The sequence below is a fragment of the Podarcis tiliguerta genome, assembly GCF_965153285.1.
Source record: "Podarcis tiliguerta genome assembly, chromosome: 12".
Classification (NCBI taxonomy): domain Eukaryota; kingdom Metazoa; phylum Chordata; class Lepidosauria; order Squamata; family Lacertidae; genus Podarcis; species Podarcis tiliguerta.
The window spans coordinates 58725601-58739950 of record NC_139545.1 but is presented as its reverse complement, the minus strand read 5'-3'; the positions used below and the strand labels follow the sequence as shown (position 1 = coordinate 58739950).

The window sequence follows — 14350 nt, the reverse complement described above, 5'->3', positions numbered from 1 at the left end:
GCCATAACCCCCGCCACCCAAAGACACCTCAGAGACCGTTTTTAAAGAACAGATCAACTTTTATTTGAAGGATGTTTCATTAGTGTAAACGGAGAAAGCAAAGCTGAGATATCCAGGGCTTCCTTTGAAGGTACTCCTGGCACAAGCAGTAGCAGGATAGCATTTCTGCAAGTGCAGTTATATCAAGGGCTAGGTTGGTGGACTATTCGTTGCATTCTTATTTATTTAAAGAAGTTTATACCAATTTTTTTCAGCATGGCTATTGATAAGAAAATGGTCAAAAAGAATAACATGAGTGAAAACAGCAGAATATAGCAATAAAACCCTGTCTCAGGATAGATCAAACATGGCAGGTGAAATACACAACTAGGGCACAAGAAGTCTTGGGGATTATGCACATTTTGACCTGCAATTTCTAGGCACGGGCCCACGCTTTCCCTGGTTCATGTCCAAGCACTCCCCCCGCCCCCCACAGCTTCCCCCGGGGAAACCTGATTTTCACTATTGAATTGGAGCAAACAGCAATTCAGGCTTTCCGTGGGCGTCTGTTTGTTTCGATTCAGCAGCCAAGAGCGGGTTTTCATGGGGAAAGTAGCGGAGAGAAAAAAAAGAGTTTAGACACGGACCTGGAGAGCCCAGGCCTGTGACTAGAAGTGAAGAGCAAAGGTGACCGTCATCTTGCAGGTGAGTAGCAGAGAATGGGCTGGAGCAGCCTTTCTGGGGGTTGCAATCTTGCCTCTGATTCTGGCGGAACGCAGAGGGGCCCCTCCCCAGTTCATAAGCCCTTCCGAGGTTATAACCTTCACTTAGAACTGGGCTTGGAAATGAATGTGGAGCCAATGCAGCAGTTGCAGCAAAGGGGTCGCATATATCCCAGCTAAGTTGCTCCAGTCAATAGGCTGGAATGTTCTGGATCAGCTGAAGTTTCAAAGGGGAAAAAATAAAAATCAAAAAATCAAAGGCACATATAGAGAACGACTTCCAACCACCATCTTATGCTAAGGTGAGTACAAAGGATCCTTCTGCAGTCTATGAGGTCCTCCTTGAGAGGTTCTCCCCACCATGAGAACATCACACCACCCTATAACCCAGTCACCATGGCCAGTTGGGACTGATTGGAATGGAAGCGTCAAAAGGAATACCTTCTAAGAGTTTTGTTCCAGGAAAATGTAAGATGGAGGGAGATGAGATGCTGGGTAGTCAAAGGTAAGGGTGCAGTTTGGGAGTAACTCCCTTTATTTTATTTTATTCTAATTTTGGTTAATAGGGTGCTTGGGCATGATGGAAAGCACATCTCCAGGGTGTTCCCCAACCAACCATCATCTCAATTTGCTCAGAGACCAAGATTTTCACCTCTACATATAAATCAGCATATGGAACTTGTATACAAAGTTGTGTCAGTAGCCCAAGCGCAAAGCATTTTAAGTACCTACCTAAAAGCCCCTGGTCACCTGCCAGGTGACAGACCTCAAAGCCAGGTGAGGAAATAGTGCAAATTTAGCTAAAGCAGCAAACATTAATGCTGCGGTTTTCCTGAGTGGTGGGGGAGAAGCAGCCGGACAAGAGGCAGTGTGAATAATCTGCCAGCCCCACCAGCCCCCTCATATCCCAACTCTGGTCTAATCAACAGCCCTATAACTTGAAATCACTACTGACAGCCAAAAGCAATCAGAGGGTGTGTGCGCCAATTTAGAAAATACTCCCATATTTAAAACACTTAGTAACAGCTGCCAGATGCCCGGGTGCAGATGGGCATCAGAAGCAAAAAAACTTCCTAAATCTCGCCCGCAGGGAGGAGGACTTTTCTTGTTCACTTGGGTCATACAGATCTTGAGCCACTAGCAGAGGGCACTCATTGTTTACAGCAGATTCCCTCACTTCCTTTAGCAGCTGGATTCTCTCCTGGTATCCAGGCTTCAGGTCCTGCTCTTCTGAAATGATGAGCAGGTCAATGTATTCTTGGGTAGAGAGCGGGTTGGGCTTCAACCCAATTTCATGCAAGCGCTGGAGGCTTTGAGATGATTTCTGGATGAGGTCTTCTAAGGCTTGCTTAGCCTCTTTGTATTCCTGGTTGAGATTTCCAAGCACCTTGTCTGGGGTCATCACCTCTCCAGAGGCGTCTTCATACTTTTGCTTCAACTCATCATAGGACTTAATCTCTTTTGTTACTTTATATTCAAACAGGTATTTCTGATTGAAGTGCATGTTCCACACGCAGCGGCCAGGACAGACATTGCATTGTCCTGTATTTGCATTGATAGCTACACAACGGCGCTTGCCCTCATCTCTCCGGATCGGGCAAGGGTAATGGCAGGTGTAGTGACAGTTCATGCAGTTGGTTGTGAATCTTCCAGCGGCAGAGATGTCTTCCTTCCCTGGCACAGATTTTTCTACTTCAAACTCAAAGTTTATGTTGGCTGCCATGTGAAACATGTGTTCATCCAGAGCTTGCCTCGTCTTCCTCAACTCTTCCAGCTTTCCAAGGGCAGCTCTGATTTGGGGCTGCAACCCTTCTGTGATGGCTTCTAGCTCCTTCCGTTCCCTGAGCACTTCCTTCGACAGAGTTAAACTTTCACTGTCTAGTAAGCTTAACGTGTCAAAAAATGTCTTCATGCTTGCAGTGCTCATTTTCCAGAACTTGTCATTAGGATTTAGGTTCCCTTCATTCTCTTCAGAATTGTTGGCAAAGAGAGCTGAATTGTTGAATTTGAAGTGAACTGGGCTACCACTGGAATCTTTAATGCACGGCACATCCTCCTTCTTCATGGCTTCCAATACAGGAAGAGAATGTCCCTCTGCAAAGGTGATGAGGATCTGGATGTTGTTCCTTATATCTGTCCCAAAAATGGAGAGCACAGAGTCAAAGGCGTATTTCTGGGCACGAGTTAAGGCAGCACTGGAGGCCTGAAGTACAATACAGATGACATCAACATGATCCGTTCCTCCTGGCGTGGAGAAAAACTCCCGGATCTGCTTTGTTATCCGTTTGCACTGCTTCCTATCGCCCGTGTCTCCAAATCCTGGAGTGTCAATGAAAGTGAGAGAATACGGGACTTCAAAACCCTTTTGGTGGTGCACTACGTAGGCGGTCACTTCTGAGGACTGACTTCCAGCCTGAGTGAGTTTGAATCGGAAATCATCTTCCCATTGCACACCCAGGATATGATTGATCATGGCATTGACAAGAGTGGTTTTCCCTGACCCTGTTGCCCCCATCATCACAATTACTTTGTTGGGGACCTGCATGTTCTCTTTTCCTAGCTGGTATGTTTGGACGGGGGCCGATCGATCTGAGGTGGCCTCCAGGGGAAGTACATACACGGATGGTTGCCCATCTTCCACCAGGGTGCTTTCCTGGAGGTATTTTCGAGCTAGTATATTTGCCCCTTCTTCTTCTTCTTCCATTGCTGTGGAAATCTCAGTCTCTTCACTGGGCTCACTCTCAGCCCCATCAAAACATACAGCGGAGACTCTGAGTCTGTAGGTTCTGTGAGGCTTCAGCCCATCCAGCTGGCAGGACTCTGTTCTTGCCCCTGTTCTTTTTTCATTCCATCTGTCCTTATCACCCACCAGCCCCCTGTACTCCACTTTGTACTCCTTTATATCAGCTCCAATGACCTTTGGTCTCTCCCAGACAAGACTGATTTGGGAAGACTCTACAGTTCTCTCTCTCGGTTTCCCAGGAGGGCTGGTAGGAAGTGTCTGTACAGATCTACTCAAATCACTAGGCTCACTAAGTCCTGGTTTGCTCCTAGCAGTGTATCGAAACTGGTATTCTGAGTCCGGCCTCAACCCTTTCACGTGGAATGTCTCCTGACTGTTGTCTGTATTCACAATCTGCCAGTTTCCTTCTCCTGCAGTCTTGTATTCTACCTGATAGCTGGAGATTGCAGCCCTCCCATACTCTGCAGGTTGAAATGTCAGCTGCACATGGTCATGTCCAATTCGGCCAACCAGGGGAGGGAGAGGTTTTGAGGGCAGCTCAAAGTTGCTGTTGACCATCTCCCCATCTTCATAGAGGTAAATGGAAGCTCCTGGGTTGTCCTGATCTGGGACAGAAGCCACAAGGAACCGGGTCTTCCCATTGGATTCATTGACTTGGGCAAAATCAACAATGGACTTGGCAGCTTTCCGAGCTTTTCTCTGTATGTCTTTTTGCTCAAACCAAGCATTCCACTCCCCCAGTGCATTCTGGACTCCTGTAGGATCTGCTGGTCGTTTCTGAAGAAAGTGTTGTAAGCTGGTTAAAAATGGTTCCTTATCATGTAAAGAGGTGAATGTAAATGAGACAACAAATTCATTCTGGTGGTTAAGCACTACCTCTTCCAGTTTATTCTGGGAGGAGATGGTTTCTAACCCACTCAGGATATCAAGGTAAGACTTCACCATATTTATTTCTCGTTCCTTGGTGTCCAAAAATTCATTGAGTCTTTGGCCATTGAAGGGTGATTGATTTATGGATGTTATGATGTCTACCAGAACTCTTTCCTCTTTCCCCCCTCCCCGGATCAAAGGCAGGATTCCTGCCAGATCTTGCTGGAAAGTCTGCCTGTGTTGCTTGCAGAAATCCTGGAATCTCTTGATTTTCAACTTTATTTCTGGGAAGGTGCAAGCAATGGGATTGGTAGCCAGATCATTGCATCTCATATCAATTTCGCTCAGTTGCTCCATGACGGTTTGGGCATCATAGATGAGTGCTAAGCTGATCTCACGCACCATCTTAGCTGCTTTGGAATCCAGCTTGGTCAGTGGGTACAGCCAAACTCTGACAGGCACAGCCTTGTCCCCATTGGTACCCAACATTTTGGGCAGAGAGGTGTAGACTTTCATGGCGTCTTGAAAAGTCACTGGATTGCTCTCCAGAGAAAAATCTCCATAGAACTTGCAGTTGAACTGACTTGCATGGTTTCTTTCCTGGTCGTTCATGTGGAGGGCTGCCTCGCCTTCAATAGTGACCATCTTCTGTATCATAACTTTGAGGCTTCCTTGTATGTCTTGCATGGACTCGGAAGAAGAGACATTTCGGTCAAACACAAAGAAAGCCTGGGCTCCATACAAGACGGCAGTGACAACATGGGTGGCTGTGCCATGGTCAAAAACTGCTGGGTAAGAGACATTTTGGATTCCCAAATGGCTCATGGTCAGCTGTGAATACTTGGTGGTAGCTTTGTACTGCAGAGTGACTCTGGCCTGTTGCTTGGACTTCTTGGTGTCTTGAAGGTACTTGGCTGACCCTTCCACTTTAACCAATCCCCCCAAAAAACTGGCCTTGAGTGATGCTGAGACATTGAGGGCAGAGGCCTTATCATCAATGGAGTCGGAAGCAATGATCTCAGATTCCGTCTTGGGCTGGGGTTTGATATCCAGGTCCTTCTGAAGGGAGTCTTGGTCCCAAAGGGTGATTCCTGGAATCAAACAGAGAAACAACCACACAAGGTTTTAGTGATGTTCAGATAAATATCAATCCCCTCTATCTAAAACGCTTAAGTCTGCATAGGGAAATAATTGAGTTAAAAGTGGCCCCATAGAGCCATCGTTGCCCAGGATGGGGCACACATTTCTTTTCTCCCATTATCATCCCCGGTTGAGCAGTTTTGTGCAGCTTTGTAAAGGTTTCCAAAATGACTCCTAAGCTGTTTGACCAGAGATGATTCAGGGTCTCGCCCACACTTTCCCTTGACCTTTATTTTAATTATATCGTGTGCCAATTAATTCCACCAGGGTCCGAGAGCTTTTCTCGTTGCTCCATTGCTGTGATTGTAAAAACCCGATCTTAGCTACTAAATCAGATCTTATTAGATGCATGGATTAAATGCAAAGAGAGATTGTGCTGAACTGAGCTTCAGTTAGTGGCTGAGATCGGCTTTTGCAAGTCACAGCTGCCAAAAAACAAGGAAAGCTCTCGGACCCAGGGATCTGTGCACAAAATACGGGTCAAGCGAAAGTATGGATGAGCCCTGATTTGCCACCTCCAACGCTCCCAGAAGATGGATTTGTTTCTCTTCATAGGTGAGCATAGGGAACCTCTCTCCTGTTCCCCATTCTGATCTTCTATTTCAGCCAAGAATAACTTTTTGATAAGCACCACTGCTGTCTGAGAACTTTGAAATCAGAGGTTTACCGAAGCCTGAGCAGAAAAATTCCCCGAGCCCTTGGAAATATCTAAAGCCCTTTTAGTGATGGTTCTCTTCTGTTTAGGAAGTGAGCAATATATGATGAAAAAAACTATACAAACCACACATGGAGGGCAGCGAGGAGGTGCTTTCTCTCTAGCATATGCTTCTGATAATAATAATAATAATAATAATAATAATAATAATAATAATAATAATTTCATTTATACCCCACCCATCTGGTTGGGTTTCGCCAGCCACTCTGGGTGGCTCCCCACAGAATATTTAAAAAATGATAAAACATCAAACATTATAAACTTCCCTAAATAGGGCTGCCTTCAGATGTCTTCTCCTTGACCTGATGGGAGGGCGTTCCACAGGGCGGGTGCCACTATGGAGAAGGCCCTCTGCCTGGTTCCCTGTAAGGTTTTGCAAGGTTTTGTTCACACCTGAGCAAAAGGTGACCACCCTGGGACGTTTTTGCAGGTGAAAGATGATTCCTGAGGTTTGCATCCACAGGTGTAGTGGGACCCAGGAAGCTGGAAGAATCCTATGCTGCTCTTAGCCCCTTAGAAACCTAATGGAAGAGCAGGTTGTTCTGGGAGCCTTAATGCTGCTCAGCTTGCACAGAGCACATTCAAAGCACATGGCTTACCTCAAAGAATCCTGGGAACTGGTGAGGCCACCAATTGATGGAAGGACTTTGCAGGGAAAGGCACCTCAGATGGAGGCCTGGACCAGCAGCAGGCCCAACCTCTTGTGCCCCTCGAGCGAGGCAGAGGCTGAGGCCCACTGAGGTGCCCCCTCTGCCACCAGAGGCAAGTTTAGGGGAGCATGGCCAGTTAGAATGGAGCACAAGAGAGGGGCTGCCAAATTCTGGTGTTGCACAGGGTGCCGCTGGAATTTGAGACCCCAAGGTCCGCCATTGCTGCCACCTGCCTGCCTGTTGAGTTGGGTGCCCAAACAAAGGTAGGAAAGGCAGCGTCAACAGCAGGAAGCCACCAAACACAGCTAACCCACATGGAAGCAAGTGGACCCCAGGATCTCAAGGCTGACTCTTCCCAAATGAGCCAACCCAGACCCTGAGGATCATCACCTGAGACCCTTCTTTGTGTGTCCCCTCTGCAAGAGGTCCCAAGGGTGGCAACACAAGAACGGGGCCTTTTCTGTGGTGGCTCCCAGTTTGTGGGATGCTCTCCCCAGGGAGTCTTGCCTGGCACCATCATTACATATCTCTAGGTTCCAGGCAGAATCTTTATAACCAGGCATTTGGTCTCAAACTGTCTGTGGCCTTTTAAAAGGGGGGTGTTTTAACTGTATCTTTCCCTATTGTTTTTCATGTATCTTTGTGAGGTTTGGGCAGGGCCTTCTTAAGCATATCTGGTGCCATGGTGCAAAGCTCCCTCCAGGCCCTCCCCCTCTGTTTCCCAGAGTTTTGTAGGGAGAACAGCGCTGCTGGCGCAGCTGGAGGAGGTGGGCAGCGGCTGGAGGGCGGCTCCTTTGGTGCGGAAGAGGCGGAGGCTGGATGCGGCACCTACTGGCTCAGCTGGCCGCTTTGTGCCATGGTGGCCATGGCAGACGGAGGCTCTGGGTGTGGCTCTGCTTCGGCATGGCAAAGGCGGTGAGCTGATGCCGGGAGGCGCCGCGTCCAGCCTCCGCCTTTTACCTGGCGCCCTCCAGAACTTGGCGCCCCGGCGCCCCGTGCCACTAGCCTCTATGGGTAAGACGCCCCTGGGTTTGGGCTTCTTTTGGTTGGTTGTAAGTTGCTTGGAGTTGCCTTGGGCTACATAAGGTGACTAACAAATTTAATAAACAATCATCATCATCATAAGTGATGCATCTTGCCACTAACACTGGTTTGTTGGAATAATTTGCAACCCCTCCAACATTTTTCCAGTGAAAATAGGGACATACTACCATACCCTCCAATATTACTCTCATGAAAATAGAGGTTTTTGACCTTTTTGAGCCCACGACTCCCTTGACCATCTACATGTTTAGCTGGTGATATATCACGATGTTGAAAACCAGACATCGCTCAGCCCAAACTAGGCATGGTTAAGAGCTCCATTCATTTCAGTGAGTCTAACTGTAGTTGCCGTTGTTATATTTCATTTATTCCTAAGATCACTGTTCACTATAAACGGGTCATAGAACGATCAACAAAACCATTCCATCAGTCCTATAACATGATATATAAAACAGTAAAAACTACACATTAAAGTACTGTAAAAGTAGAGATTTTGCCAAAAACTCTTTCGGATCATAATTCAATTTTAATGGAGTTAAGAGGGACAGACAATTCATCGTTTAGGTGGGAAATGAACGAAGGACTGTTGGAAAATCAGAAAATTATTGAGAAAGCACAAAAGACCCTAAAATATTATTTTGAATTAAATCTGAAAAGAGAAACGGAGATAGACATAGTAGGCCCTGTTCCTAAATGGACAAATAATTGAGTAAGTGAGACATATACAGTCGTATCTTGGTGCTCAAATGCATTGGTTCCCAAATGCCAAAAACCCAGAAGTAAGTGTTCCAGTTTGCGAATGTTTCCCGGAATCTGAACGTCCAATGTGGCTGTCCGCTGTTGTTTCCGGGGCACCTGCACTAATCAGAAGCTGCTTCTTGGTTTCCAAACATTTCAGAAGTCAAACAGATTTCTGGAACAGATTTAGATTGGTGCTTTTGTTTTTGCTATTTATTTTGTGTTTTTGTTTTTAATAAAAGTCCCCCATCCAGACAATGACTATCATCAGTGCAGGTAAGAAAAAGTTATTTTTATTATTATTATCATCTACAATACTGTCTTATTTATTTTATAGTACAGTACATTGATTATTGCTTTCATTTTATGGACCAATGGTCTTGTTGGATAGTAAAATTCATGCTAAACTGCTGTTTTAGGGGTTGCTTTTTAAAGTCTGGAACGGATTAATCTGTTCTGCATTACTTTCTATGAGAAGCGCACCTTGGTTTTGGAATGCTTTGGTTTTGGAACGGACTTTTGGAATGGATTAAGTTTGAGAACCAAGGTACCGCTGTATGATACCTTTAAATCAAGCCCCCTAGTCCTGGGAACTTCATTTTGTTACGGGTGCTGAAATTGTAGCTCTGTGAGGGTAGGAGACAGTTCCCAGGATCCTTTTCGGAGGTGCTTTATGCACCCAAAATCTCTCTGTTTTTCATATACCGCATGAAATACCATTTTCTGCCCCAGACGTCCCACCCAAAGTGATCTCCCCAGCTCTCTGTCAGCTTTACCTGGGATCAGGGAGTCTTTGCGGCAGTCGTACAGCATTCCCAGCTGGAACGGGCGGCCCAGGGCCGGGACGTCAATGGTGTTGTCTGTTCCCGCCATGGCTCAGGTCACGCTGCTCTCCCGCTTTCACTTCCCTGCAAGAAACAGGAGCTGTGAAGGAGCCAGGGCAGACTTTGAAGCACGAGGAGGACTAGCGACACCATCAAGAGGGGTGCCAGCAAGACTGGAACCAAAAAAGAGGAGGGAATGTTGCATAGTGAAATAAGATGCTTATTTCAGCGGGTGGCGCTGTGGGTTAAAGGACTTGCCAATCAGAACTTTGGCAGTTCAAATACCCATGACGGGGTGAGCTCCCGTTGCTCGGTCCCAGCGCCTGCCAACCTAGCAGTTTGAAAGCACACCAGTGCAAGTAGATAAATAGGTACCACTCCAGCGGGAAGGTAAACTGTGTTTCCATGCGCTGCTCTGGTTCGCCAGAAGTGGCTTAGTCCTGCCGGCCACATGACCCGGAAGCTGTACGCCCGCTCCCTCGGCCAGTAAAGTGAGATGAGCGCTGCAACCCCAGAGTCGTCCGCGACTGGACCTAATGGTCAGGGGTCCTTTTACCTTTACCTTTACCGAAGAAGATGCCAGATGGAGCCAGCGTGTTTTCTGCTGCTCTAGAGGGCAGGACTGAACCAGAGGATTCAAATGGCTAAACATTATAAAGTAACTTTGTGAGGGTGAGAACAGTTTGACAGTTCCATTGGAACCAATTTCCCTGGAAGACTAGATTTTCTTTCATCTGGGTCAAAGGCTCAGTTTGACCCCCCCCCCCCCATGTTTGAACACGCATGCACACCTCAACACCTTTGTGTTGGGTATGATGAACCTTAAAACATGGCCAGTTTTGAGAAAGGAGAAAAGAAAAAGTGTGCTAATGCCTGTGGTTTGAAAGAGGAGTTTTGGATTTGATATCCTGCTTTATCACTACCCTAAGGAGTCTCAAAGCGGTTCACAATCTCCTTTCCCTTCCTGCCCCACAACAAACACTCTGTGAGGTGAGTGGGGCTGAGAGACTTCAAAGAAGTGTGACTGGCCCAAGGTCACCCAGCAGCTGCATGTGGAGGAGCGGGGAATCGAACCCGGTTCCCCAGATTACGAGTCCACCACTCTTAACCACTACACCACACTGGCTCTGGAGACACTGGAGAAAAGATAGTCTATCTAAATAGTAAAAATTGTGTGTGTGTGTGTGTGTGTGTGTGTGTGTCTGGCTTTCATTCAGCCTTAAGTAGATCTCCTAACAGGGTCATGGGTTCAAGCCCCACATTGGGCAAAAGATTCCTGCATTGCAGGGGGTTGGACTAGATGACCCTCGGGGTTTCTTCCAACTGTATGATTCTGTGATTCTCTTTTAGTAAAGCCGGGGAGCAATCTGGATCAGGGCCCTGGCGTTGGCATGGTGAATCTGGCGCACGAAACCCTTCCTATAACGTTGAAAGAAAAGGTCACCACTTTGCATTCTGCAATTGCAACGCCTCAGCAGCCAGGCATGTCTTGGGAATCGCAGGGAGTGTTGGTTCCTTTATTGTAAATGGAGCCTGACACCGTCTACTCAGTGGAGCTTACTCCCAGGTAACGGGGTCAAGACTGGGCAGCCTTACAACTGAATCCAAAGCATTTAGACTCCAAACTAAGTCCCACTGAGTTCTATAGGATTTACTCTCTGGTATGTTCTTGATCATGATCACAGTTTATATCATCATCATCATCATCATCATCATCATCAGGGCTTTTTTCCCCAGCCAGAATCACCTGCACTTCTCAGGTGGGCACCATTGCCATTATAAGAGAACAACGAAGGTGTTCACCTCTTTTTTTCAGGAAAAGAGCAATTATTATTATTATTATTATTATTATTATTATTGGTGCTTTTTTCTAAAAAAATGTTTAGGGGTATTCTCATTTTGACTCAAGAAAATCACCATTTTATACTTTAGATCAGGGGAAATAAATACAGTAAGTGGACAAATGTACAAAGATTCACAAAATGTTTAGGGGTATGTGTACCCCTGCATACCCCCAGAAAGAAACACGGATGATGATGATGATGATGTTTACCCACCTTTTCCCTGACAGGGACTCAAGGCATCTTACATCTAAAATCATATTTCAGTCCATTTATCTGTTGAAAGTGTTGTACACAACCCTTTCCCCTGTACATTTTTTCCTTACAACAATCCTGTGAGGTAGGTATGGCGGAGAGGTTGTAATTGTCTCAAGGTGTCTCTATTTTCACCTGAGAAACAAGGCGGGTATGAAAGGAGGGCCTGCAATCTGATCTGATCTGAGTTCCCCAGCAGGTGCAGTCCAAAGAGGGTCAGGGAGAGACTTGTCCCTCGGTCATTTAGGGCTTTGAAGGTCAAAGCCAACACCTTGAATGGAGCTGGAAGCAAAGTGGTGATCACTCATCGTAATTTGGGAAACCTGCAGACAGGATTGGAGCGCAAGAGCCCTCTCTCCTCCTGGTGGCCATCACAGCCCCTTGTGGCAGGGAGTTCCATAGTTCTAGCTACGCGCTGCCCTGAAAAGAGTGCCCAAGAGAGCAAGATTCTGCCTGGCTGGCTTCTCAGCAAGACCAGAGTTCCTGCAAACATACATTGCAGGAAAATGCTGCTGCAGCGAGGGCTGGGGGATATATCAATATATTGTCCAAAATGGGTTTGAAATCCCTATTGTGATATCAGTTTCATAATTTCTGAGCTGGCAATCATGACATGCATGTGTGTAATGCAAAAAATCACAATGTGGGGAAAACCGTAAAGCCAGCCAATTCCTTTACATAGGTTGCTCCATCCTTATTTCAGACATTGTAATATATTGGTATATGGTGATATTTAGCTGGTGATGTATGTGGGAAACCAGATATCTCTCAGCCCTAGCTGCAGCTGCAGTCATTAAAATGCAAGTTTATTTTTTATAATTTTTTAATGAGTTTTTTTGGGGGGGAAATATACATATAAAACAAAACGATTTCCAACATTGCAATACAGAGTTCTTTCGAACCCTTAGACCTCCTTTCCTCCCTCCATGGATTCCATCTTTAAGATTAAATTTACTGCGTCTTTTACCCTTATCTATCTATTATATAACAATATTTACAAAAAAATATTCCACAAGTGTCTTTATTTTGAAATCCTTAAGATAATATTTTAGTTTTCTGTTAATTGTGTTGCTTCAACTGTATACTATATTTGACTTTCTTCAGATTGTTTTGTTGATGTTTTAATATTCTGTAAACCGCTTTGAGGTTTTTCTTAAAAATATCAAGCGGTATAGAAATGAAATAAATAAATAAAAAATAATAATTTACCTGCCACCTCCCCCCCCCCGGAGCTCAAGGCGGTCTGCATGCTTCTCCTGTCTCCCCTTTATCCTCACAACAACCCTGCAAGGAAAGTTAGGCTGACCCCGTGAGCTTCATGACTCAGTGGGGATTTTTACCTGGGTCTCCTGGGTCCCAGTCCAGCACTCTAACCATTGCCCCACACTGTTGGTGTCCTCTTTCAGTATCCCAAATTGAATGGATAACAGCCTTCACACAAGAGGAACTGCTGCAGACGCTGAGCATTTCTCAGCAAAACTTTCCCTCCGCCTTTCAGGTACTTACCAAGGCTGTGGAAATCAGAGGAATCTCCTGTTAGCCTCAAGATCTTTTCGCGTCGTCTTGAGGAAACCTACAAAAGATGTGTGTCTCCTCTTTGGCCCAAGTCTGTTTCAAGGCACACAGACCACTTCTCCTTTTATCTGGTTGATAATGAAAGTTTACGTGTAGGCAAAAAACATGCCTTGCATGAGAAGGAAGTCAAGAGATTGTATGAACTAGTTGCAGTGCTCAGCATTCTGCCCTCCAAAGCCTCTAGCGGTGATCTCCCCACAAGGATGAGCCCCCACACCAGCACCAGAATTCAAAAGCATCCATTCTTTGGGGATCAGCCTTCTTTATGGTCCAGCTCTCACTTCCATACATCACTATTGGGAAAGCCTTAGCTTTAACTATACAGTGGTACCTCGGGTTACATACGCTTCATGTTACAGACTCCACTAACCCAGAAATATTACCTCCGGTTAAGAACTTTGCTTCAGGATAAGAACAGTTTCAGGTTAAGAATGGACCTCCAGAACAAAGTACTTAACCCAAGGTACCACTGTACGGACCTTTGTTGGCAAGGTGATGTCTCTGCTTTTTAAGATGCTGTCTAGGTTTGTCATTGCTTTTCTCCCAAGAAGCAGTTGTCTTAATTTTGTGACTGCTGTCACCATCTGCAGTGATCATGGAACCCAATAAAGTAAAATATCTCACTGCCAATTTCAATCCGTTACCCCCGAGGATGTGGACAGGCTGCTTGGACGAGTGAAACCGCCCACCTGTCTCCTGGATCCTTGCCCACCCTGGCTAATAAATGCAAGCCGGGAAGGGCTGGGCAATGGGCTCTCCGGGGTGGTGAATGCTTCCCTCTGTGAGGGAGCCTTCCCAGACCCGCTGAAAGAGGCAGTCATTAAATCGCTTCTTAAAAAAAAAATCTTTAGACCCGGCCAATAAGGCCAACTATCGCCCAGTCTCAAATCTACCATTCTTGGGCAAGGTGATTGAGCGGGTGGTTGCTAACAACTCGAAGCACGCCTGAAGGATGTGGACCATTTGGATCCTTTCCAATCAAGATTCAGGCCTCATCATGGGTCTGAAACTGCCTTGGTCGCGCTGGTTGATGATCTCCGGCGGTCTAGGGACAAAGGTGAGAGCTGTTTCCTAGTTCTGCTGGACCTTTCAGCAGCTTTTGACACCATCGACCATAACATCCTTCTGGACCATCTCGAGGGGCTGGAAGCTGGGGGCACTGTTATACAGTGGTTTCGCTCCTTCCTCCTGGGCCGTGTTCAGAAAGTGGTGGTGTGGGATGAGTGTTCAGACCCCTGGGCTCTCACTTGTGGA

At 46.2% G+C, this 14350-nt stretch overlaps 2 protein-coding genes across 3 annotated transcripts in view; both read right to left on the bottom strand.

Moving 5' to 3' along the window:
* The window catches only part of LOC310660977 (uncharacterized protein), a 776342-nt gene that overhangs the window by 8851 nt on the left and 753141 nt on the right, over positions 1-14350 (bottom strand). The window lies entirely within an intron of this gene.
* Positions 39-13143, bottom strand: LOC310660817 (uncharacterized protein). The gene is made up of 3 exons (XM_083406113.1): positions 13028-13143; positions 9378-9509; positions 39-5405 (listed from the first exon to the last, which is right to left on the bottom strand). Exons 2-3 carry the CDS (start codon positions 9472-9474, stop codon positions 1756-1758), a joined length of 3747 nt encoding a protein of 1248 aa, XP_083262239.1. The 5' UTR covers positions 9475-9509; positions 13028-13143; the 3' UTR covers positions 39-1755.

What these genes read in the sequence shown, in the direction of transcription:
- LOC310660817 (XM_083406113.1), bottom strand. Translation starts at nt 9,474, where the DNA reads ATGGCGGGAACAGACAACACCATTGACGTCCCGGCCCTGGGCCGCCCG. An exon ending in CAAAGACTCCCTGATCCCAG is followed by an intron (nt 5,406 to 9,377) that starts GTAAAGCTGACA and finishes GTTTGATTCCAG; the next exon opens with GAATCACCCTTTGGGACCAA.